At 41.3% G+C, this 23,931-nt stretch overlaps 1 protein-coding gene across 4 annotated transcripts in view; it reads left to right on the top strand.

Moving 5' to 3' along the window:
• Positions 1-1,012: 1,012 nt before the first annotated feature.
• The window catches only part of WIPF2 (WAS/WASL interacting protein family member 2), a 44,495-nt gene continuing 21,576 nt past the window's right edge, over positions 1,013-23,931 (top strand). Inside the window, exons 1-5 of one of the 4 annotated variants that reach the window (XM_053656009.1) lie at positions 1,013-1,178; positions 3,737-3,811; positions 4,652-4,840; positions 7,156-7,253; positions 23,482-23,613. In XM_053656009.1, coding sequence (XP_053511984.1) covers positions 23,551-23,613 — 63 coding nt within the window. In that variant the 5' untranslated portion in view covers positions 1,013-1,178; positions 3,737-3,811; positions 4,652-4,840; positions 7,156-7,253; positions 23,482-23,550. The remainder of the gene's footprint in view (positions 1,179-3,736; positions 3,812-4,651; positions 4,841-7,155; positions 7,254-23,481; positions 23,614-23,931) is intronic. The other 3 variants (XM_037129688.2, XM_037129687.2, XM_053656006.1) reach the window with 3 other exon arrangements.

The following is a 23,931-nucleotide window of genomic DNA, read 5'->3' as shown; positions in this document are numbered from 1 at the left end:
GGATGCTGTGACATTCACTTGACTAGTGGGTGGTACTCAGTACTACTCATGGCAAACAAAAATAATAATAACTTCTGGCTTATCACATGCATTCCCATTCATTACCTGATTTGAGCCCATGAAACAGTCGAGACAGGCACTATTAGCTCCATTTTACAGTTGGGGTAGCTGAAGCCCAAGGGCACACAGGTAGTAGTCCCAATCCTGTCCCCTTACTTCAGATTCAGGGGAGGGGAAGGACGATGGAGAGCATTTTGAAGACAATGGATTTGGTTAAAGCAGAAAGGTACTTTTGTGGGTGGACTAGGGAGGGATCCTGTGAGCCGGGATGGAGTTGGCAGCCCAAACAGGGAGGGGCAATTCCTCTCCCAGACCCAAGCATTTGTAGTAGACTGCGGCACCATCCTCCACCCCTGGAATCTGGGAAATCTCCGACCATGGAAAGTGGATACCGGTGTTCGCGAGTGTTCTAGTCAGGTGGTTGAGCTGACGTTAACGATGATTTGTTGGCAGGAGGCCTGCCTCTCAGTTGCTATGACAACCGAAGCTTGACTACTGGGCTCTTGCAAGGTTGACTGAGGCGAGGTCTTCGTTAACTAGAAATTAAGGAAGGGCATTTGTGAGGTGTGTTTATATACGCGCGCTGTGGGATAAAGAAAAAGAGGTATACTCAAGATCCTGTTTAGCTCACTAATTAGCCACCTCGGCAACAGCTGAATCATCTGCGCAGTTTCAAAAGGCCGGATGCCTACACTGTCCCCCAGTCCAATTAAATCAATCTCTGGGAGTGCAACTCGGGTATCACTATTTAAGTGTTCCCAGGTGATTATAATTGGAACCAAAGTTGCAAACCTTGCTCTTAGCTAGTGGGAGAAATTCCTGCGACCTTCCCAAGATGGTGGCCACGGAACCGCTTCCGCTTTCACAGCCTCCGGTAGGAGGTGGGCTTTTCGGAGGCGCATGCGTATAGTGTCTCTTCGCTCCCGGCTCCCTGCTCCTTTTCCCCCCCGCCTCCATTTTGTTCGCAGACGCTGGGGACGGTGGGAGCAGATCCATTTCCGGGTTGGCAAAAGGGGCGGCGGCGGCGAGAAAGAGCTTGCCGGGCGGGGGTCGAGCAGGACGGGACAAAGCTGGAGCGGAGGTGGTGGAGGATTTGCTCTTGGAGCCGCTGTGGCCAGGTCGGAAAGGGGCGAGAGAGTCTGGGTCTGTCGCTGAGGTGACCTGCGGACCTGAGTAGGAAGGAGAGCCGGGGAAGAGGGGGGCTGGGGCGGGGCTTCGGGGGAGAGGGGCGTTGGAGGAGGGGCCTGAAGGAATGAGGGGTCCTGGGGGCGGGGCCTGAGGGGAGGGAGTACGGGGGCTGGGTCGGAAGAACCTGGAGAAGAGGGGGCGTGAGGAATCTAAGTGAGGGGAGTGGTTGGGAATTGGTGTGGGGAGAGCGCTGTCTGTGAAAATGTGGAGGAATATTATTAAGAGGAAGGAAATAAAGGATCCTGAGGGTTGGGTAAGGTGAGTAAGACTGCGACTCAGTGCGCGGAACGAGGTAACCGTGCTCAAAAAGGGAGTTGGGGAGGGAGGACCTGTTGGGAACAGGTAATTAACAGGATGCTGCGGGTGAGGAGGCCACTGTGACATTTGGAGGATTGACTTGAGTGAGAACCAACAGTTGAGAGGTTGATTCGGGAAACTGCTTACTCTGGAGGGAATCTTGAGAGCGAACGTTTGGTAGGAATCACGCTTGGGTCAAGGTTGGACTGAGAAATGTTGAGATGCAGTTGGCCATAGCCGACTTGAGGCTTCAGTTTGGAGTGGTGTGAAGTAAGGGAAGGTGGAAATCTTCAAGTGTTCGGCGTGGGCTGTGTGTGTTGTTGGAAGGAAAGGAAGGAAAATTCTAATCAGGAAGGAAAATTCTAATCAGGAAGGAAAATTCTCAAAAGATAACACAGGGGCGACAAACTGGAAGAGCTGGTGTACACTGGAATTGGTAATTTTAAAGGGATTGGAATAATCTGTTACTGCTTTGGACTCCCCCAAGATCCCCCTCCATTTTCATGTTGTTATTTTTGTCTTAGAGTTGCTGTTTCTGAATGACTTAATGTTTTTGGTGACTGTTTTCTCCTTTTACACGGCGCAAAAGAACCTCAGGGAATGACTGTTCTAGCCCACCCAAGGATTAACTAAGATTAACAATTTGAGGCCAGTTGTTCAACTGTCTCATTTTTTTCCCTTTGAAAAATAGGTTTGGTCTCCTCACTGCCTCTAAAAGATTGTGTCCACCAAATGGGATCTTTCACGCAGTTTTAAAGAAGTGATCTTGGAAAACAAGATTGGCACATTGATATTTAGAAGACTGGTCTTTCTCATTTTCTTCCTCTCAGCCTTGCTGCATTTATGTGCTAGGGAAGAGTTGCTGATTTATTTCTTTTTTAATCCTCACCTGAGGATATATTTATTGATTTGAGAGAGAGAGAGAAGAGAGAAGGGCAAAAAGAAACATCAGTGTGAGAGAAGCATCGATGACCAGTTGCCTCCTTCACACACCTGGACCAGGGATTGAACCCCAAACTTTTTTGGTATGTGGAGCTACTGGGCTAGGGAAGTGGAGATTTGATACAGGTCCATTTTTTTAAGCTTTTCTCAACTTCAAATTTTCGTAGCCAAAAATTTCCTATTACTGTGTTAATTGTATTGTCTGCCCTCAAGATTGAGATAGGGAAATTAGAGTTGGGGTGAATGAGGTCTCTTGATGGAGAATGAGAATATTGGAGAATGCTGTCTGCCACCAGAATATAGTACCCTTTAAACCTTTTTTTTTTTTCCATTTTTTAATCACTTTACTCTTGACAAACCCTGACTTTCCTCAGGATCTTTTTGAAAGTTCACAGAAGTGTGGTATTTTAGACAATTACTTTGGTCCAGTCACTTTGGCCCCGTTGCCATAGTGTCTGTGGACAATTTAAACCCATCTGTTAATCCTTTGAAATATCGACTGATTGAGCTTTTATTTTGGGCATAATGCCCTAAACACTTTGCTCGTAGGTGAGCTTCTCTGGCTCACCTATGAGCAAGTGTTCCTGAAAGTCTCGGCATTTCGGCATTTCTGAGGTCTGACGTGGATTTGCTTAAGAGGGGCAGTTTTTCACTCTCTCACACTTCCTATCAGAGTAGTGTTTACTTTAGTTGCTACTGATTAGTTACTCCATGATGTCAGCACAAAGGTGAAATGCAGGGGAAGGGGGACGGTGGAGTTTTCAGGTTTTGCTTTTAAGAAAGGAAGAGAGGGATCCTGTTTCTATTGGAAATTGTTAGATGTTTTTTATTGACTTCTTGGGCTCTTTGGGAGAGTAACAGGGTGTACTTGAGCCTGTTTTCCTATTGCTCTTGAAGTAATTCTGAAAATCATGGTGCTGGTTCAGGCTGTTTCAGCAAAACATAGTCTTCATACTAACCTAGGAAGAGCTAGCTGTAGACTGAATTAAGTACACTTACTTGGGAGTAGAAACTTGCTTCATATTTTGCTGTTGTTTCAGCCTACTGTGTGTGCTTTTGGTTTATTTTAGAGAAGGTTTTGAAATAAGTTATGGAGGCTTAGAGCTTTGGGAAGGCCGTTGGGTATAGCCTGCGTGTTTAACATAATGATTTTTCATTTTTTTTCCTATCCTGTTGTGTTTTTCACCGCTCTACTTGGTCCAGTCCTAAGCGGAAACAGCAAATTACATTTTTTTTTCCTCCCTTTTAGTCTCTGGTGGACATCTTGTCTGTGTCACAGTTTGATACCACCAAACTGAAAGGATTCTTGACTGCTTCTGATGAGGTGGGTGACAGAGGCCAAGCTGGGTTTCCTGGGCCGGAGAATGGACTCTGTCAGAGCAAAGAATAGTTTCAGAAACACAAACCGGGGCCTTGAAGCTGTGACTAACGTTTTGGCAACATGCTTCTTTTTGCCAAGTAACTTCTTTTCTTCTTGAATGTGATTGTTGATCTCCTTCTCAAAGTAGGCCCTTGTTGCTACTGTTCTTCACACAACTCCTGAGCAGAAGTTGGCAGTGTTCCGGTCGACTGTCTCTTGAGGGATATGCCCCAAATTAGAGTAGATGGGGTGTTCCGTGTCAAAATGAGCTTCACGGGCAGATCCTGAGAGCTGCTCTACAAGGAAATGGAGGCAGTACTCTACCGAATGGTTTTGTACTCCTCTGTTTTTTCTGAATTCAAATCTGTTTCTTATTCATCTTGTGATTAAGTGCAGAATCATTGCCTTTGTCCAGCTTTGAAAGTCCAGGGCATTGAGGAAGAGAGAGTATTTCCGACTTCTTTATTTCTCTACTCTCACTCAGCCTTTGGGCTTGGGGAGCCACAGGCTAAGTTCACGGGCACTATTTGGCATACTATATAGAATGGTATTTAAAATGCTGCTCAGAACTTTATGGAGAAAAACAAGGTTAGTAGGGGGAAAAGGTGGTACATTTGCTAATGCAGAAAGAGCCTGTGGAGGCCAATAAGTTATCAAAGGGGGAGCTAGGAATTGGCTTCTAGCTTGCCGTTTAGGCTTGGCAAAGTCATAACAATTTAGAATGGCTATGCTAAATACTTTGTTCTGCTTAGTAAATGTCCTTTTCAGTATGTTCTACTTAGTAAATACCCTTTTGTTTTTCAGGGGATAATTAGTTGAAGATAACAGTGTCTCCGATAGGTCTTGGGATGGATTATGAAGATCATTTCTTTCGCTCTATGACATTGGTTCTTGTAACATTGGAGACCCCAAGACAGATCCTCTCGTTGGTGGCCCTGGATTCGGCTTTCTCCTGCCATCATTAGTCCAGCGTATTCTGTTCCTGATATGCAGGTTTGGGAAACTTCACAGGTTCAGAACCAAAGGTTTTAACTCTGGTCCTGGGCTGCTGCTGCTGCTATTTATTTATTTAAATAGATTTGAGAGATGGGGAGAAACATCAATTTGTTGTTCCACTTATTTATGCATTCATTGGTTGATTCTTGTATGTGCCCCAACCAGGGATTGAACCCACAATCTTGGTGTATCAGGACAATGCTCTAACCAACTGAGCTATCTGGCTAGGGCTGGTCCAGGGCTTTGATTGTGATAACAAATATGATTATTGGAGTTGTATTTAAATAAGTTTCAGACCTTTCTTTCCTAAAGAGTATCTTAAAGTTTGGCAAATCTGTATTTTAAGGAATGTGTGTAGCTTTCCTCCCCGTTCTTAAAATTGATTTCCAAAAAAATTTAGTTTCTTAAACTTTGTGGATTTAAATTAAGCTCCATTTAGATTTTAAGGCCCTTCAATGAAAATCACTTATTTTTAGTCAATGTTTATATTTCTTCAGTACAGATTCATCAACTTTTTATGCTTATAAAAGTGCTGAATCCAATAATTTCTCCCAATAATCCCTTCTGATTGAAAACATTCTCCATATGTACAGATTGGGACATTTGGTTCCAAAATAAAAAGTGGAATTTTTCTTCTAAAGCAATGTAATTTAGTGTGGGGAAAGCTGTCTGAGATTTATGGCTGAGTGTTCTTTTTTTCCACCTCTGCCCTGCCAGTGCTCAGCTAGTAGGCCAGACATTTGTCATCAGAGGTCCAGATGTAGAACATTTAAACTCTTTTCATCACTGTCTTAGGAATAAGGACAGGACTGTCTTTAGCAAATTTTACTTTTTAAATAGACAGTACATTAATGTGGTTCAAATTTCGAAAGATAAAAAAGTTGTACAGTGACTAGCTTACCTTTTACCTTTAGTCTACTCATAATCCAGGTCATCTTCCCAGAGGCAGCCAACATGACCAGTTTCTTAAGATCCTTTCTAGAGATACCATGTACCTGTGAAGCAAATAAGTATAGTTCTTTCTTTTTTAAAAGCAAGTATAGCACACTATTAATACACTATAGTTTTTTTCCTTTTTTTTATATTTTACTTATTTATTTTTAGAAAGAGGGGAAAGGAAGGAGAAAGAGTGGGAGAGAAACATCAGTGTGTGGTGGTTGCCTCTCATGTGTCCCCTACTGGGGACCTGGCCTGCAACCCAGGCATGTACCCTAGACTGGGAATCAAACCGGCGACCCTTTGCTTCACAGGTCCATGCTCAATCCACTGAGCCACACCAGCCAGGGCAATACACTATACTTTTTTCTTTTTAATAAGTAATAATATAAGAATAAAGTCTGTGTTTTGTCACAATTACAAACCTACTTAGCCCACCCCTTATAAGTAGAGTTGCTGAAGCTGATTTTTTGGGGGGCTGTGTTATTCACTTATTAGATAAGAATTTTTGAGCCTCTGCTGTGTGCCAAGCACTGTGCTAGGTCCTGGAGATATGGCATTGAACAAAACTGACTCAGTCCCCGCATTCATGCAGTTATGGTCTAGAGGGGGAGATCCATTAAACAAATAATTACTTTTGCTGTAAATGCTATGGAGACAGCTGATTGCAAGCCTAACCCAGGTTGACAGGGAAGGAGGACGGTCAGGGAAGGTCTGTGAGGGAGATACTTTTAAGGCTGAACCTAAAAGGTGAGGGGAGGACCAAAGACTGTTCTGGGCAGAGGAGATGGCACAGGTGGATATCCTGAGGGGGGCAAGAACATGGCTGTTCTGAAGAGTCAAAGGGAGTTCCAGTGTGCCTGGACCTCAGGGAGTGAAAAGCAGAGTGGTAGGAGGCAAGGCTGCAGAGAGAGTGCGCTCTCCAAAAAGGAGTAAATTAGCATAGTGAGCTTTGAGCTCAGCCTTATAGTAGAGACTTTTTTTCCTGTCAGCTCTTTCCACAGATACTGGTTTACTGGTGTTAATACTAAAACCATCATTATCATAAAAAAATCTGAAGTTATATGGTGGAACATGTTTTCTGTAAGAAGTTCCCTGGATAAAGTCTGTTTTAGTCTTGATTTCTTTTAGATCCTACAAATTAAACTTGTGTGGTTGGATTAGGTCTTAAACTTTTAGGATCTTAGAAGTTGGTAAGATGAGCGATTATTGGGGAGCAGTTCTTAGATTATGGGGATGATGGAGTATTAATTTGCCAGACCTGCTATTTAGGAAACAGAAAACCTACTTCTAGGGAATATTACTATTTTTTGTAAGCCTTATGGGGCTAGAGAGAGAGAGTGCGCACAGATGTTCTTATCATACTCTTCATCTAGGCCATACATCTTAATGTGACGCATGGTTCTTGTTGGATGTACAAATGAATTAGTAGCCGAATCTCCATTATAAAGCATGGAAGCATTTTTACCCGCAGGTATGTTGACTTCTTTTCAGAAATCACAGTACTCTTCCTCCAAGCCCAGATGGGCCTGTTCAATTCAGTACCTTGTGTGATTTGATCAGCCCGCCCTGTTTTCCTAACTTAAAGTAGATTCTTGGTTTAGCTGCCCATCACTAGTGATCAAGGAGTGGAAATATGAAAATTTTTCTAGCATTTCAGCAGGAAACCTCTGTGTATCTGATGGCTTAAGGGTATGAGAGTGAGAGAGAAGAGACTTGTCAAGTCGACAGTAAAAGTCACAGCTTTGGTATTAGACTGTCCGTGGCAAGTCGGAACTTCAGATATTATCTTTTTTCTAAAAAAATATTTTATTTACTTATTTTTCGAGAGGGGGAAGGGAAGGAGAAAGAGTGGGAGAGAAACATCAATGTGTGGTTGCCTCTCTTGAGTCCCCTGCTGGGAACTGGCCTGCAACCCAGGCATGTGCCCTGACTGGGAATCGAACCTCGATACTCTGGTTCGCAGGCCTGCGCTCAGTCCACTGAGCTACGCCAGCCAGGGCCAGATATTATCTTTGAAATGAGGCGTGATACTTCTGTCCTTGTGAAGTCTCGGTCAGCTTTTCATGGAGCATCTGTTTAAGTTTTCTTTCAGGCCTTTTCATATGGAGACTGTCTTCGCTGGATTTTCCTTATTTCTGACTGTTCTTTGTATATGCTTCTCTGCCTTTATATTTGGGGTGTGCTAGTGAGGAATGGCCCCTGGAAGCTGAGGGTTAGTGTCAGGAGGCGTGGCTAGCCCAGGGTGAGAAGAGTCATTTTGTTGTCATCAACAACTAGGTTTCAGCTCTCCTTGTCATCACCTTTTTAATCTAATTAATAATCTCTTACAGCTTCTAAAGATGTTTTGTTAGCATATGTTGGTTTTATTTTTCAGTTAGTGCATTTAATTAAAAACAAGTCCTAAAAAGGATCTAAGTAACTGAGTTTTAGATTTATCCCTCTGTTTTTGTGTTTACCTTTACAATTAATCTTGGTCACGATTTCTGGTAGTGACCTGGAAGTTCCTCACATAGTTGACCTGTGACATGGCGTGAGCTCTGGGGTGGTGAGCACTGGTGACACCCAGGCTGTGGCAGAGATTCAGGTCACATTAGGCGGCCTGCTTCCATTAGTGCTGAATTCAGGGCACAGGTTCTAGAAGTGAGCATAATAGCCTTTCAGTTATTTTGTTTGGGGGAGGATTTTCTACTGTCCTTAACTATATTGATAACAGATCCAGTATTTTGTTTTATTTTATTGATTTTAGAGAGAGAGGAAGGGAGAGAGAGATACGGATTTGTTGTTCCACTTATTTATGCATTCATTGGTTGCTTCTTTCATGTGCCCTGACTGGGGATTGAATCTGCAACCATGGCATATTGGGACAGATCTAGTATAGATAGATCTTAACTTTTTAAAATGTTGGTCAATCTGAAGCTTGGTTTTTCATATACAGTGTTAGAATTTTGGAGGTTTTAGTAATTAAAAAGATTTGAATCAAAATAGTAAGACTACATAGTTTAAAGAGTCAAATAGTACCACAGGTCTTTTTAAAAAATATATTTTATTTATTTATTTTTAGAGAGGTGAAGGGAGGTGGAAAGAGAGGGAGAGAAACATCAATGTGTGGTTGCCTCTCATGCGCCCCCTACTGGGGACCTGGCCTGCAACCCAGGCATGTGCCCTGACTGGGAATAGAACCAGCGACCTTTTGGTTTGCAGGCTGGCATTCAATCTACTGAGCCATATTAGCCAGGGCACCACAAGTCTTATAATTTAAAATATTGCTATTCTTTTTTTTCTTGTTCATCTTCTGTTACTTTTAATACTTTTAGTGTTTTTTTTCCTGATGTGTATTTTTTGTTTTTTAAGTTTTTATTTATTTATTTTTAGGAGGAAAAGAGAGGTAGAGAAACATCAATGTGTGATTGCCTCTTGCACACTCCCCCACTGGGCATCTGGCCTGCAACCCAGGCATGTGCCCTTGACTAGGAATCGAACCAGTAACCCTTAGGTTTGCAGGCCGGCACTCAATTCACTGAGCCACACCAGCCAGGGCTCCTAATGTGTATTATCTTTGTTTTTACATAGTTATACTTATACTATTATTTATTGATTTTTTTATTCATCGATATCACCTATTGAATTTTTACTATGGAATATGATTTTGCATTTTTACACTTCTACCTACCCTCAAGCCTTTCTGCTAGCTTCCTAATGTAGAACATCACAGTCTTGATTAAGTCAGTGTTTTGTGTTTTTATAGTATATATCAGGATTCAATCAGAAAAACAAACCATTCTTGATATTTCAAAGAGGATATTAGATGCTTATAAAACTATTGGAAGGCCATGGGAACAGATGAGGGAAAACTGGGTTACAGGGGTTTGTAAGAAAGTGCTACCATTAATAATCTCGACTGCTTTAAAAACCAGAGCAGGCAATTTGCAGAATATTGGCAACTGCAGCAAACTACATGTTTTATCTGTCCAAAGCCACATACCTTCTTACAGCTACCAGAAGAGCAGTAGTGGCATCTACATTTTTCCTATCTTCCAGATCTTAAGTGAATGACTTGTATTCTCAGAATTTAAATCACAACCCCATTGATGGGATTCTGGGAATGTAGTTTCCAGGCCTCCGGCCTCCTCCCACCTGCCACCCCATGAGTCTAGAAGAGAATAGTGGTAAATGTTACCAAAAGAGAAAAAACTAGACCCTGGCTGGTGTAGCTCAGTGGACTGGGTGCCTGCCTGTGAACCAAGGGGTTACTAGTTAAATTCTCAGTCAGGGCACATGTCTGGGTTGCAGGCCAGGTCCCCAGTTGGGGGTGTGCGAGGAGAAGCCCATCGATGTTTCTCTCACAAATTGATGTTTCTCTCCTTCTTTCTCCCTCCATTCCCCTCTCTCTAAAAAGGAAAAAATTAGCATGTAATAAAATGACTATGTGTACTGTGATTATAGTACCTTCTTTATACATTTTTCCCTAAATATATAATTGCCATTCTTTTTTTTTCTTTTCCCCTCTCTTTCTCCTTCCCCCTTCCTTCCTTCCTTTCTTTTTTCTTTTGCTTGATTTACTGACTGTTAATCAGTGATTCATCCCTAAACTCAGGCAGAAGTATAAATCTCTTTTCAGTACATTCAAACACGTTAGTGGAGCCTCTTCCAGAGTCTTTATGAAAAAGGAACCATTGCGGGGAGCGGGGGGAGGGTGCCTCTTTTGAGGCCTTGCATTTCTAAATCATCTCTTTTTTACCTTCATGCTAGTTGATATTTGATTAAATATAATGTTATGTTGGAGGTCATATCTCATTGGAAATTTTAAGCCTTGCTTTGTGGTCTTATAACTTTCAGTAATGGTGTTCTGAGGTTTGATGCTCTTCTGATTCTGGGTTCTTTGTGTAGGGTCTGTTTTTTCTCTGAAAGGTTTAAGGGTCTTGTCTTGACTTGTAGTTTTCCGAAATAGAATGATGTTGTGCCTTGGTGTGGATATTTAAAAATTCACCATGTTTGGCATTTAGTGGGCCTTTTGAGTCTAAAACTTATTTCTATTCTGTGAAGTTTTCTTGTATTATATCTTTTTTTTAAAAGATTTTATTTGTCTTTAGGGGGGAAGGGAAGGAGAGAGGGAGAGAAATATCAATGTATGGTTGCCTCTCATGCGTCCCCTGCTGGGAACTGGCCTGCAACCCAGGTAGGCATGTGCCCTGACTGCAAATTGAACCGCGATTCTTTGGGTGTATTATATCTTTGATAATGTATTCCCTCTTCCATAATTATTTATTTCCTCTCTCTTTCTGGAAACCCCTGTTATCCAGATGGTGAAACTCCTAGACTGGTCCTCTATTTTCTCCTTGCAAATTTTTATTTTTATTTTATTTTTTACTTAATCCATTTTTAGATTTCCTTAGCTCTTCCATATTTTCTGTTGTACTAACATCTAGTATTAATTTCCTAAATATTTGTTCATGTTGTCAGGAATTCCATTTTGTTTGTTTACTTTGATTCCTACTTTCAGAGGTTTTCTTCAAATGTCTGATAATTCTTGGCTATCTGTTCATTTTTAGGAATAAGGTACTAGCCCTGGCCAGTGTGGCTCAACTGGTTGGAGCGTTGTCCTGTACACCAAAAGGTCGGGAACTTGATTCCTGGTCAGGGCACGTGCCTAGGTTGCTGGTTTGCTTCCTGGTCAGAGTGTGTATGGTGTGTATGGAAGGCGGCAGCCAGTTAATATTTCTCTCTACGTCCATGTCTCTCTCCCCACCCCCCCCACCCCCGCCTAAAATCAATAAACTTTTTTTTAATTAAAAAGATGAAAAATCAGTGAGGTACCAATATGCTCTGGTATGAAGCCCTGGCTTATCAAGTGGTGGGCATCACTTCCGTGAATTGGTGGGTTGTTAGTTTCCTCACAGTGGATCTCCCAGTCTCTTGCCTGGAGAGTATAAACCCAGCATCTCGTGTTTCTGGAGCCAAGTTGGAGAAGAGAGATGGGGAAAGGAGAGTAAGTTAGACTTTTATTTAATCCCCTGTGTTCAGGTTGGTGCTCCTGCCCTTAGTTCTGACTGGTCCCTGGTTCAAAGGCCCTCTGATTCAACTCCAGTCTTCTGCTTGGCAGAATGGGGAAGGGAAAGAGGATGGAATATTCTGTTTCTTACTCAGATTTTCAACCAATTCCCCTGTTTTAGTCCTTCATATTCTCCTTTATCCAGAGGAGGTACTGGGTTTCTCCAATTTCTGAGCCTTTTTTGAGATTCTGTGGTAGGAATCTGCTGCATTCCACTGGAGGCGTTTGAAGTTATCACTAGTGCATCTGCTTTCCAGCTTCCAAAATTTTGTTGGCCTCTCTCTTTCTGCTGTCTCCTTCCTGTTTTCTTTTTTTATCTTTAAGCTTTTAAGAAAAAGATCCCTTTGTGTAATTTTAATGATGTTTTATGGTAAAATGCATGCAGCATGTTCATGTTTAACCAACCTAGTCATCAGCTTTTTCTTGCTGATACCTATTCAGATAGCGTCTGTGTAGTTGATTACTAATACTCCGTTACTGTTTTTCAGACTTCCCTAACACCAGGAATTGTTGAATATACAGATTTCCAGATCTCTCTTCTGGAAAATTTATGATTTTAGAAGGTCAGGGATTAGGGCTCAGGAATCTTTTTGTTTGTTTGTTTGTTTGTTTAACAAATGCCCTGGGTTGTATCTTGTCTTCAGGCAAGTTTGTAGACTCTGTTTTAGGAGGGTCTTCTAAACCATTTATTGCTATCTTAAATCATCAAAGCAAACTCCTGAGGCTTCCCTTAATTTTGCTTTTGTATTCAGACTATGTTTTAGTCTGTCTAGCTTTGGTCTGGATTTCTAAATTACAGTTTATGTTCTTAATCTGATTAATTCCTCTCTTTAGTCAAATGTTGGCTGATGGTAATAACTTTGGCCTCATATAACTCCTTTTTTCCCCTTCGGATTATATTTATTTATTTTTAGAGAGGGGAAGGGAAGCAGAAAGGGAGAGAAACATCACTATGTGGTTGCCTCTTGTGTGTGCCCTACTGGGGACCTGGCCCACAAACCCAGGCATGTGCCCTGACTGGGAATCAAACCAGGAACCCTTTGGTTGGCAGTCCTGTGCTCACTCCACTGAGCTACACTAGCCAGGGCTTGACTCCCTTTTTTTTTTTTTTTTTTTTTTAGCCAATGTTGGCTCTTGGGATGTGTGGGTGGGGAGAAAATATTAGTTATGGAGATTGAGCTACTTTCTGCATCATTTCACTGTCCAAATCCAGGAATCTTAATTTTTTTTTAAATTTTTTGTAAAATGGGAAATTAACTCAGGCTTTGAGAACAGATGTACTAATGATCTGCCTTGGATGTATGCAGCATCGTTTTTGGAGATGTTCAAGCACCGTGATTGGAAGTTTATATTTAACTTTGACAGTATGAAAGGGCATATTCTCTTCTTTTGTGTATTTATAGATCCCTTGGCCTAAAAGGAAACTTTTACTGCCGTTCTGAAGCATCTGTAAATGAGATGTTTGCAGCTGTGCCTAGGTTTCTGTGATTTGCTTGGAGGTCAGGAGCCTAACAGTGCCTGTCTTAGTAATGTTGTGGAAGCCAGGTGTAGTACCCTAGTTCTCAATTCTTGGAGGTTTTGTGGTTATTAGCTGTTGCCTATTAGCAGTTGACTATTTTTCTGTACACGTTCCCTCACCTTCCCATTACTTGAGTGCTTTCGGGTTAACAGGTTTTCTCTTTGCTTTGGGGTATGGTAGGGGGATTGGAGGTATTTGGTGAGGTCATTCCATATTATCTGTTTAGGATGATTTTCAGACATTTAATTTACGGTTGCTCTTGCATTAGTTATTTTTTAATGATGCTATCCTTGCAGCAGTAGTTATTTAGTTGAACACAAAAGTAGACTCTCATTGTTTGCCATCGTTTTAGATGACAGGTTGGCTCGTGGATTGCCCTGTATCTGGGAATAACCTGTATGTGGCACCTGATATTTATTACCTCAAGTGGCATGTGAACAAGTAGTCTCCTGAGTTTATATTTTTAGGACTTTTAAAAAATGTGGGACAAGAGGAAAGAGTCATATTTTGGGGGGAGAAAGCCTCATTGTTGGGATGTATACTTATGTTTGTATTACAGAAATTATATTTGAAAAGATTTCATTATGTAGTTATCTTTCTTCTGCCTTCTTCCTTTTCTCTTCCCAGGTTATGTGCTGTTTGTAACTGTGAAAAACTATTTATCTAAAGAGTTTGCCCTGGCTGGTGTGGCTCAGTGGATTGAGCTCTGGCCTGTGAACCAATGGGTTGATGGTTCACTTCCCAGTCAGGGCACATGCCTAGGTTGTGGGCCAGATCCCCAGTTGGAGATGTGTGAGAGGCAACCACCCATTGATGTTTCTCTCCCTCTCTTTCTCTTCCTCTTCCCCTCTCCCTAAAAATAAATAAATAAAATATAAATATATTTTTAAAGTAAAACAACTAGATTTAGTTGTGGAAGTCACAGGATTTTCAATATAAATATTCACAGTGGGTATGTGATATTTTATTATTTGTTGGGTCAGTCAGATTTGCTACATAGTTGAGTTGTCCATGATTGAAAAATGCCTGCATTTGGAAAAATGATTTTTTCCTTCAGGTAGCTAAGCTTAGAAATTTAATTAATTCCATCATGATAGAAATCTGTTTCATCAGAGGTTTGATTGAATTGAATTTCAAGGGGGAAATAGCACTTTCTCCACTGAGAGAAGAGTGCTGTGGATTATTTTCAAAGTATACAAAGCTTTTTGGGTTGAGGAGGCCTTCGAACAATAGGAAAGTTACTCTAGTCTGTTTCCTTGTATATTAAACCAAAATTGACTTAGTGGAGACACTCTATTCTGCCCTAGAGCACATGGAGGTGTGTTCATAATTCTGTGTTGACATGAGTTCCCGTGTAATTATGGGAACCTGTTTGACTCCTTCCATTTGTTGTCTCTTGGACTGGCATGTGAATACTCTTCGGTAGCTTCTGGCTCTTCTCCATGTTGAGAGGTTGTTTGGCTTAGGAGCTAGATGCCCTTATGCCACTATGGTAGTGAGTTCCCACCTCCCTGCACTGTACTGCTTTTCAGGAGCAAAGTTGAAGAGCAGGTGGACACGTAGGCAGATTACCATCAGATAACTTTTAACCTTGGAAGGCTTCCATTTACTACATAGGTCCCTTTAGCTGTGCTTAAGCTAGGAGATCAAGTGTAGTCTGGGATTAATGAAATAACTGATTGAATTTATGGTTTCCTTTATGTGTGAAGCTGTTGGTTCGTTTAGACTTCCTTGGTATTATAGGCATAATAAATGGAGAAGGATACTACTTTCGGATTTGGAGGATGATCTGCAAGGCCTCGGATTTCATTTGCTACCACTCTCCTCACTGTGTTATGGCTACTCTGGCTTTTTTGCTAGTTCCGTAACATACTGAGCCTATTCCTATCTCATGGGCTTTTCACTTGCTGTCCTAGAGCAGCTGATTTTCTGTCAAACATTTATGTTCCTTCTCTGATACTGTTAGATTTTTTCTGATTTAAACTATGAGATAAGAAGAATTCCAGTGGGGAGAATGTCTGGAATCTTCTTAAGACACACTCTCTTCTCTTTAGGATATCTAGAGACAGTAGGAGAGCCATTGGTCCATAGAAGATCTTGAAATGTCTCTTAACCTGTTTCTCTGTTTCTTTATATTAGGAAGAGGTGTAATAGTATATTAAAGAATTGAACCCTTGGCTGGTGTAGCTCAGTGGATTGAGTGCCAGTCTGTGAACCAAAGTGTCGCCAGTTTGATTCCCAGGCAGAGCACGTGCCTGGGTTGCAGGCCAGGTCCCTGTTTGGGAGCATGTGAGAGGCAACCACACATTGATGTTTCTTTCTCTCTTTCTCCCTCCATTCCCCTCTCTCTAAAAATAAATAAATTAAATATTTAAAATATATATTAGTAAAATATATAATAATGAAAAAAGAATTGAATATATATCTGCAAAAGGAGAGATAATTTTCTTGTTGACATCCCAAATTCCTATTCATGTAATTACTTTTTTTTTTTTAATCTCCACATGAGGACATGTTTCCACTGATTTTTTAGAGTGAGAGGAAGGAAGAGAGACATCAATTGGTTGCCTCCCCTATGCATCCCAACCAGGGATCAAACACAAAACATAGGTATGTGCCCTGACCGGCAATTGAACCAGCAACCTTTTGGTGCACAGAATGACACTCCAACCGAGTCACACAGCCAGGGCCATATAACTTACTCTTGTGAGGTAGAACTGAGGCCTTTGAGACTTTGCCGAGGGGAGGCAGCCTACATTTTAAGGTCAGTTTTTTCCTCCTGTAGGATTTTGTTGGGTACTTCGACACTGTAATTTACTCTGTAGTCAAAGCTAAGATTAAAGGAAAGTGCTATTACCTGAGATCTGTTAGCACGAAAGCAGATAGCATTAAGATTTAGATTATTTTGTATTTCTTTTTCTTTTTAAACTAACTTGGGATTGAAACTTGAGTTTTATAACAGCAGAACGTTATTTGAATAAAGGCCTCAAATTGTTGTGGTAACTAGGATACCTCTTACATTATTTTAAACATATGAAAAAAGCAATAACTAAATTGGGTTCTTTATTTCTCAGATGCAGAATGCAATAGTCAGTGTCTTTGTACTCAGAAGTCCTTTGCTCCTAAAACATGGGAGTGTTTGGATGAAATATTAGGAAATTTAATAGAAAAATAGTTGGGGTTTTTTGAGGAAGAGAAGAAAGCACTTTTCAAAAGTTCATTTCATGGTTTTATGAACACATCTCTGAATTCTTTGATAAATTTGAAATCAGGAAGACTTCAGATAATGCTCTCTGAACTTTATTTAAAAGAAACTGAGCCCTAGCTGGTGTAACTTAGTGAGTGGGTTGGGATTTGTTCCACCGAACAAGATGTTGCCACTTCGATTCCTGGTCGGGGTACGTGCCTAGATTGCAGGCCAGGTGCCCAGTTGGGGGTGTGCGAGAGGCAACCAGTCACTGTTTCTCGTGCACATTGATGCGTCGCTCTCTCCCTTCCTTCCTCCCTGAAAATAAATAAATAAAATCTTAAAGAAAAAACCCTGTATCTTAAGAAAAAGTCCTGCATTCTCTTCCCTCCCTCCTCTCCCCTCCCTTCCTCCTTTCCTTCCAAGAAATTGACTCAAGGATGTGAAAAGCTTATTATATCATGGGGTAGATAGAAGGGCTTAAAAAGGGAATAAAAATTGCTGTATTACTGAACTAGAGGCAGTCTCAGAATATTTCTGAAAATCAAGGACTCTGAAGGGCACAGATGGCGAAGTTTGTTGTTCTAATTTAATAGAAAGACTAGAAATTCTGTAGCAAACCTGCTTTTTACATTTAGTCTCAGAAATGTTTGATTCTTTTTTTTTTTTTAAGATTTTATTTATTTATCCTTAGAGGGGAAGGGAAGGAGAGAAGGAGAGAAACATCAATGTATGGCTGCCTCTCGTGAGTCCCCCACTGGGAACTGGCCTGCAACCCAGGCATGTGCCCTGACTGGGAATTGAACCACCATCGTGTGGTTCGCAGGCCTGCACTCAATCCACTGAGCCACACCAGCCAGGTCGAGGAATGTTTGATTCTTAAAATTGCAATACAGTCAGTGCTCTAGGAGGCCTGAATTTGTCCTTTGACTAAAAATAGTTAGTCACTAAAATTTACTTCTGTCATAAAACTCTATGAACTGTTTTTGGTTCATTTAAAACATTTTTTTTTCATTTTTCAATTACAGTTGACATACAATATTATATTAGTTTCAGGTATATGACATAGTGATTAGACATTTATATACCTTACAAAGTGATCACCCTTATAAATCCAGTACCCATCCGGCTTTGGTTCATTTATTTTTAACTAAAAGCAGTTCTCAAAGCAGACTCTCTGCATTGAATTAGTGATAACATGTGTCAATCCTAAATTCATTGTAATAAAGCTTCTTTGGGGATTTTCATGCAAAGGAAAGTTGTATTAATTTAACTTTCCATAAGTTTGGCTGCTTTTGGAAAATTTAGAGAACTGATTGTATTCTATCACTAAGATAGAAACTGGGACTGGGTTGAATTTTAACTTGGAAAAAATAGTGGAGAATTTCCTAAATCCAACCAATTTCCAGTGGAGACGTTTTTTTTCAATGATTGAAGTAGAAGGGGATGAGAAGGCCTAAACTTGACTTCTAACTTTGTAGTTCACTCTTGAGTGAGGTTAGGTGGTCATCCTCACATTTTTCAGTTTTGCCCCTTCTCTCTGGTGTGCACACACTCCCACTCCTGGGGCTTCAGGGTCCTCAGCGTAAAATGGACTTGATAATGTCCTACTGCGGCGTATGTACGTACCACTGTATACTAAATGTCACTGATGGGAGCGTGGCATACATGCAGTCTTTATGGAGGCAGAAGAAAGGTTACGAGCCACTGCCAGTAGTCACCACTAAAGTTAGTCACTTGATGAAGGAGATTTTTTTTTTTTTGATGGATCTATTTTGAAATTGGAGTTTGAATTGAACCTACTTTAAGAAGGCATCTGATTTATGGTCAAGATGGAGGTGTATGTAGGCACTCTTTGTCTCCTCGTGCAACCTCAGAGAGAATTACAACTAAACCTCAAAACAAATAACAACTGTTGGAAATGAAGCCATATGGAAGTCCGACAGCCAAGGATTTAAAGAAGCCACATTCATCCATGTGGGTAGGAGGGGTGGAGTTACAGGCGTGGAGAGGCGCTGAGACATAGTACGGCATGGAGAGGTGTGCAGTGGCAGAATGGACATTCCCACATTCATGTGTGGTGGATAAAAATTGGGAGGGATACCTCAGGAGCAAGGGATACCTCGGGAGCAAGCGATCCCAGCCTCAGGCCAGACCATAGAGCTCAGGGTTCCAGCACTGGGAGATAAATCCCCATAACTTCTGGCTGTAAAAGTCAGTGGAGGTTGGAGCAGTGGAAGAAACGGCCAGGTTTTTAGGAAAATTTGTTTAAGGGGCCTGCATGGATTTACATGGGGAAACCTCCAGGAGCCAGGCAGCAGCATTGTCCCCTCTCTGAGCCCTCCCACCACACAGAGCAACAAAGTGGTGAAGCCGTTTAACCCCACCTGGCAATTACCTAAGGCTCCACCCTACACAATTTACAGGTGCCTTTTACAGGGAGTCAAAAGCCCCTCTACATAAAACACAGAGAGGTTGCCAAATTGAGAAGACAAAGAAATATAGCCCAAATGAAAGAACAAGCCCCAGAAAAAGAACTAAACAGAATGGAGATAACCAACCTATCAGACACAGAGTTCAAAACACTGGTGAACAGGATGCTTAAAAACCTCACTGAGTACAGCAAAAACATAAGGGAAGAAATGAAGGTTACACTAAGTGAAATAAAAATCTACTGGGAACCAACAGTAGAAGGGAGGAAGCCAAGAATCAAATCAACAATTTGGAATGCAAGGGAGGAAAAAACATTCAGTTAGAACAGCAAGAAGAAAAAAGAATTCAGAAAAAACGAGAACAGGCTTATGAACCTCTGAGACAACTTTAAACATACCAACATCTGAGTCATAGGGATGCCAGAAGGAGAAAAGGAAGAGCAAGAAATTGAAGACTTAGTTGAGAAAATAATGAAAGTATTACTAATCTGGTGAAGGAAATAGACATATGAGTCCAGGAAGCACAGAGACCCCCCAAACAAGTTGGACCCAGAGAGGACCACATCAAGACATATCATAATTAAAATACCAAAAGTTAAAAGATAAGGAGAGAATCTTAAATGAAGCAAGAATGAAGCAGAGTTACCTACAAAGGAGTTCCCATAAGACTGTCAGCTGATTTCTCAGAAACTTTACAGGCAAGAAGGGACTGGCAAAAAGTATTCAAAGTGATGAAAAGCAAGGACCTACAACCTAGATTACTCTGCGCAGCAAGGCTGTCATTTAGAATGGAAGGGCAGAATCAGTGCTTTCCAGATAAAAACCATGAACATTAAGAGGGCAACAAACTCACAACTGTCAACAGCTAAATCTAAAAAAAAACCAAACAACCAGAACAGGAACAGAATCATAGATAAGGAGATGATCTGAAGGGTTATCAGCTGGGAGGGTGAAGGTGGGGGGGGGGAATGGGGTGAAAGGTGCAGGGATTAAGAAGCATAATTGGTGGAAACAAATTAGACAGGGCCATGTCAAGAATAGTATAGGAAATGAAGCCAAAGAACTTATATACATGACCCATGACATGAACTAAGGGTGGGGGGATTGCTGGAGGGAAGGGGGTTACTAGGTGGTAGGGAGCAAAGGTGGAAAAAACTGGGACAACTGTAATAGCCTAATCAATAAAATATATTTTAAAAATAATAAAGGCATCTCTAGCTGTGTAATATATTAGTGTTCATCTGTAGTGGGTTGACTTCAGAAAAAGATTTCCCGTGCTAGCGATTGCTGCTTTGTCTCATAAGTGGTGCTCACTGCCAGGCATAGGTTGTTCCTCTAGGTCATTTCTTACTTTATGGCATGTAGACTGGGTCAACTGTGGGTATGTGAAGAATTGGGGGCTTGTCTGAATCTCTTTTCCCGGTCATTCAAGGAGATCATGTCAGCTGTGGCAGTGGCAAAGGTAGATCTGGAAACTCAAAATTTTAATTCAGGAGCGGAGGTGATTGGAATTAGTTGAAAACATCTGTTTCTGAATAGACTGCTTTTTCCCTATATTTCTTGCTAGTTTCTTAAAAGAATTCTGTGGGGGCTTTGGAGTAGAATAGTCATAGAGAACCCAGAGAATTGAAATAGAAGAATTTTTTTTCTTCATGTTTTATTTTCAGTTTGTGACCCATTCCCCCCACTCCATGATAAATGGTCTGATTATGAGAATTTACTTTTTTTTTCTTTTTTAGAATTTACTATTTTAATCAATTTTTAAAGCCTAGTGTGTTCAATACCTGGCAAAGAAATGCTAGGCTTAGTTTTGAAAGCATCACCAGAAGGTGTTTCCCCTGGAGGGGAGTTAGCTGCTTGTTTCTTAAGTGAGTTCTGACACCGTCCCCCATGGGAACCACCTAGCTAAAGTGCTGTCCAGTTCTTTGTGGTTGGAGCAAAAAGCCCTGTTGGCCAGCCGGCCTATAAGGGGATTACACTGGGAGGAGTTGGCATTTTGAAGACCTTCACAGTCATGTTTCTCATCAAATCCTTCCCATCTATAAAGTTTCTTGGTTTTATAGAACCTTTGGAATATTTGCCTTTTCCTTTCATCATTCCCAAGGCATCAAGAGACACGTTTAATTGGTTACTCCTTTAATCACAAGGAGATTTCGATCACCCCTTTAAAGAGTTCAGAGCTAAACCTCTCCAGTGGATTGCTAAACTTGTTCGATCTTGAAGGCTTGGCTTGGTACACATGGTCACCTATCTGTGCCTGTGGGTTTTCCTGGGTCCTAATTTCTTTCATTAATCACCTTGCTTGGGAGTAGTTCTTCCATGGGTTAATTAATGAAGTTGAGTACCCTATCTTGAAACTTTCCTGTCATTTGTAAGTTATAGTCCCTGGTAGTTATGTTATTTTGACTTTGGTTTTGTGGGGGTCAAGAACTGGGATTTTGGCCTGGCTGGTGTGGCTCAGTTGGTTGGAGTACTGTTCACTGGAAAGTCACTGGTTTAATTCCCGGTCAGGGCACATGCCTAGGGTTCGGGTTTGATCCCCAGTTGGGACACGTGCAGGAGGCAGTTGATCACCGTCTCTCTCTCACATTGATCTTTCTCTCTTTCTCTCTCTCTCTCCCCCTCTCCTTATCCTTCCCCTCTCTCTGCAATGAGAATGAAAAATAAGCTTTAAAAAACAAAAATTGGGATTTCCTTGGGATAGCTTTTTGGGTGTAGCTATTGTTCCTGAGTTTTGGATTCATTCATTTATTCAATCATTCCACACATGAGGACATTTTTTAATTGATTTTAGAGAGGGAGCTGGAGAGAGAAACATCAGTACGAGAGGGAAACGTCAATCATCTGCCTCTTGTGCGTACTTCGACCAGGGACCAAACCTGAAACCTTTAGGCATGTGGGACCTTGCTCCAACCTAGTCCATTGGCCAGGGCCTGAGTTTTGGTTTTATCTTTGCCCCCTACTTTAATATCTTAGGGTAAGACAGCTCACTGGCTTTAGTCTCGTTTGTACGATGAGGATCACTTACACACTGTAGTAGATGGGTAGCTGTATATATTTTTTTGGTAACTTGATAAGTAGCTAAATTCTTACATGGTATTTATGCTGTGATAAGATTCCAGTGATGTGATTATTTCAGGGGCCAGTAATTTATGGCCCACGAGTCAGATATGATCTGTGGTCTGTTTTTGTGTGGCCCGTGAACTAAATAGTTTTTTCATATTTTAAATGTAAAGGTTGAGAGAATGAGACAGGACACAGACTGAGAAAAAATATTTGCAAAATGTACATTTGATAAAGGACTGTTATCCAAAATATACAAAGAACTCTTAAAACTTGACAATGAGAAAACACAAGCAACCTGATTGAAAACTGGGCAAAAGACGAACAGACACTTCACCAGATATACAGAATGCAAGTAAGCGTATGAAAAGGTGTTCAGTTTCCTTTGTCATTAGGGAATTGCAAATTAAAACAACAAGAGGCCACCACACACCTATTAGAATGGCCAAAATCTAAAACGCGGGCACACTAAACACTGGTGAGAATGTGGAGCAGCAGGAGCTCTCCTTCATTGCTGGAGGGAGTGCAGAATGGTGCAGCCACTTTGGAAGACCGTTTGGCAGTTTATTACCATGTGATCCAGCATTCACGCTCCTTGGTACCTACTCAGATGAGCCGAAGAGTTATGTCCACACAGCTTTATTCATAAGTGCTAAAGTTGGAAGCAGCCAAGATGTCCTTCAGTAGGTGAATGGATAAGTAAACTGTGGCACATCCAGACAATGAAATAGTATTTGGCGCTAAAAAGAAATCAGCTATCAAATCATAAAAATACATGGAAGAAGGTGAAGGAAGACAGTTCGCAAAGGCTGCCTATTATGATTCTAACTATATGACAGTTTGGAAAAGGCAGACCTGTGGAGACAAAAAGATCAGTGGTTGACAGGTTGGGGGGAAGGAGGAATGAATACACAGCACAGGTTATTTTTAGAGCAGTGAAATGGTTCTGTATGATACTACAGTTGTGGGTAGTTGTCTGTATACTTTATCCAAACCCATAGAATGTGCAATACCAAGAGTGAGAACCCTAATGTAAACTATGTACTTGGGGTGATAATGAGGTGTCGATGTAGGTTCCATTGTAACAGATGTACCCTGCAGGCTATAGATAGTGGAGGAGGCTGCGCATGTGTGTGGTGGGAACAGGTAAATGAATGCTGTCTGTACTTTCTGTTGCTTTTGCTGTGAACCTAAAATAAATAAAGTTTATTCATTTGAAAAACGCCATAGCAAAAATAACATGTGACAGAGATTATATACAGCCTACAGAGCCTACAATATTTATTATCTGGCCTTTTATAAGAAAAGTTTGCTAAGCCCTGGACTCCGTCGTAGTGGAGCTAGGAAATGAGGTGCTAGTTTCTCTGGTGTCATGCCCCATCCCCTAGTTCTCCTGATACTCAGTGTCTTTAATGGCAAAGTTCTCATCAATATCTATTTCATTTGCAGGTATATGAGTGACCTAAAGCTGCAAATTAAAACAGAGAGAGAGCAGTGCCAACTGCGAGCAGGGAAAGGATGCCAATTCCTCCTCCCCCTCCGCCCCCTCCTGGTCCTCCTCCACCTCCCACTTTTAATCAGGTAGGTAATCATTCCACTTGGCCATCTCAAAACTTTAGTGGATATTTACATTTACATGGTACAAGACATGCTACCGTACTCAAAGACCTGTGGTGCAGGAAGATGGAGAATAAACAAGTCAAGCCTGCCCTTATCAACGAGTCTGATTCCTGAGAGGTCCTCCTAGGACCATAATGACTTCTTGTGTTCTTGTTCTGGTTCAGTCTGGAGATTTGGACAGGTGGCATCAGAGAGGAACTGGTGTTCTCCCCCTAAAACTATTTGTTCTAAAAAAGGTCAGTGCGTCATTTCTCTGGCATCTTTGAGAAAAGGGATGGC

The sequence above is a fragment of the Artibeus jamaicensis genome, unplaced genomic scaffold, assembly GCF_021234435.1.
Source record: "Artibeus jamaicensis isolate MK-2021 breed Jamaican fruit bat unplaced genomic scaffold, CSHL_Jam_final contig_1998, whole genome shotgun sequence".
NCBI lineage: Eukaryota > Metazoa > Chordata > Mammalia > Chiroptera > Phyllostomidae > Artibeus > Artibeus jamaicensis.
The sequence above is the reverse complement of the archived record's forward strand: the minus strand, read 5'-3'. Positions and strand labels throughout refer to the sequence as shown.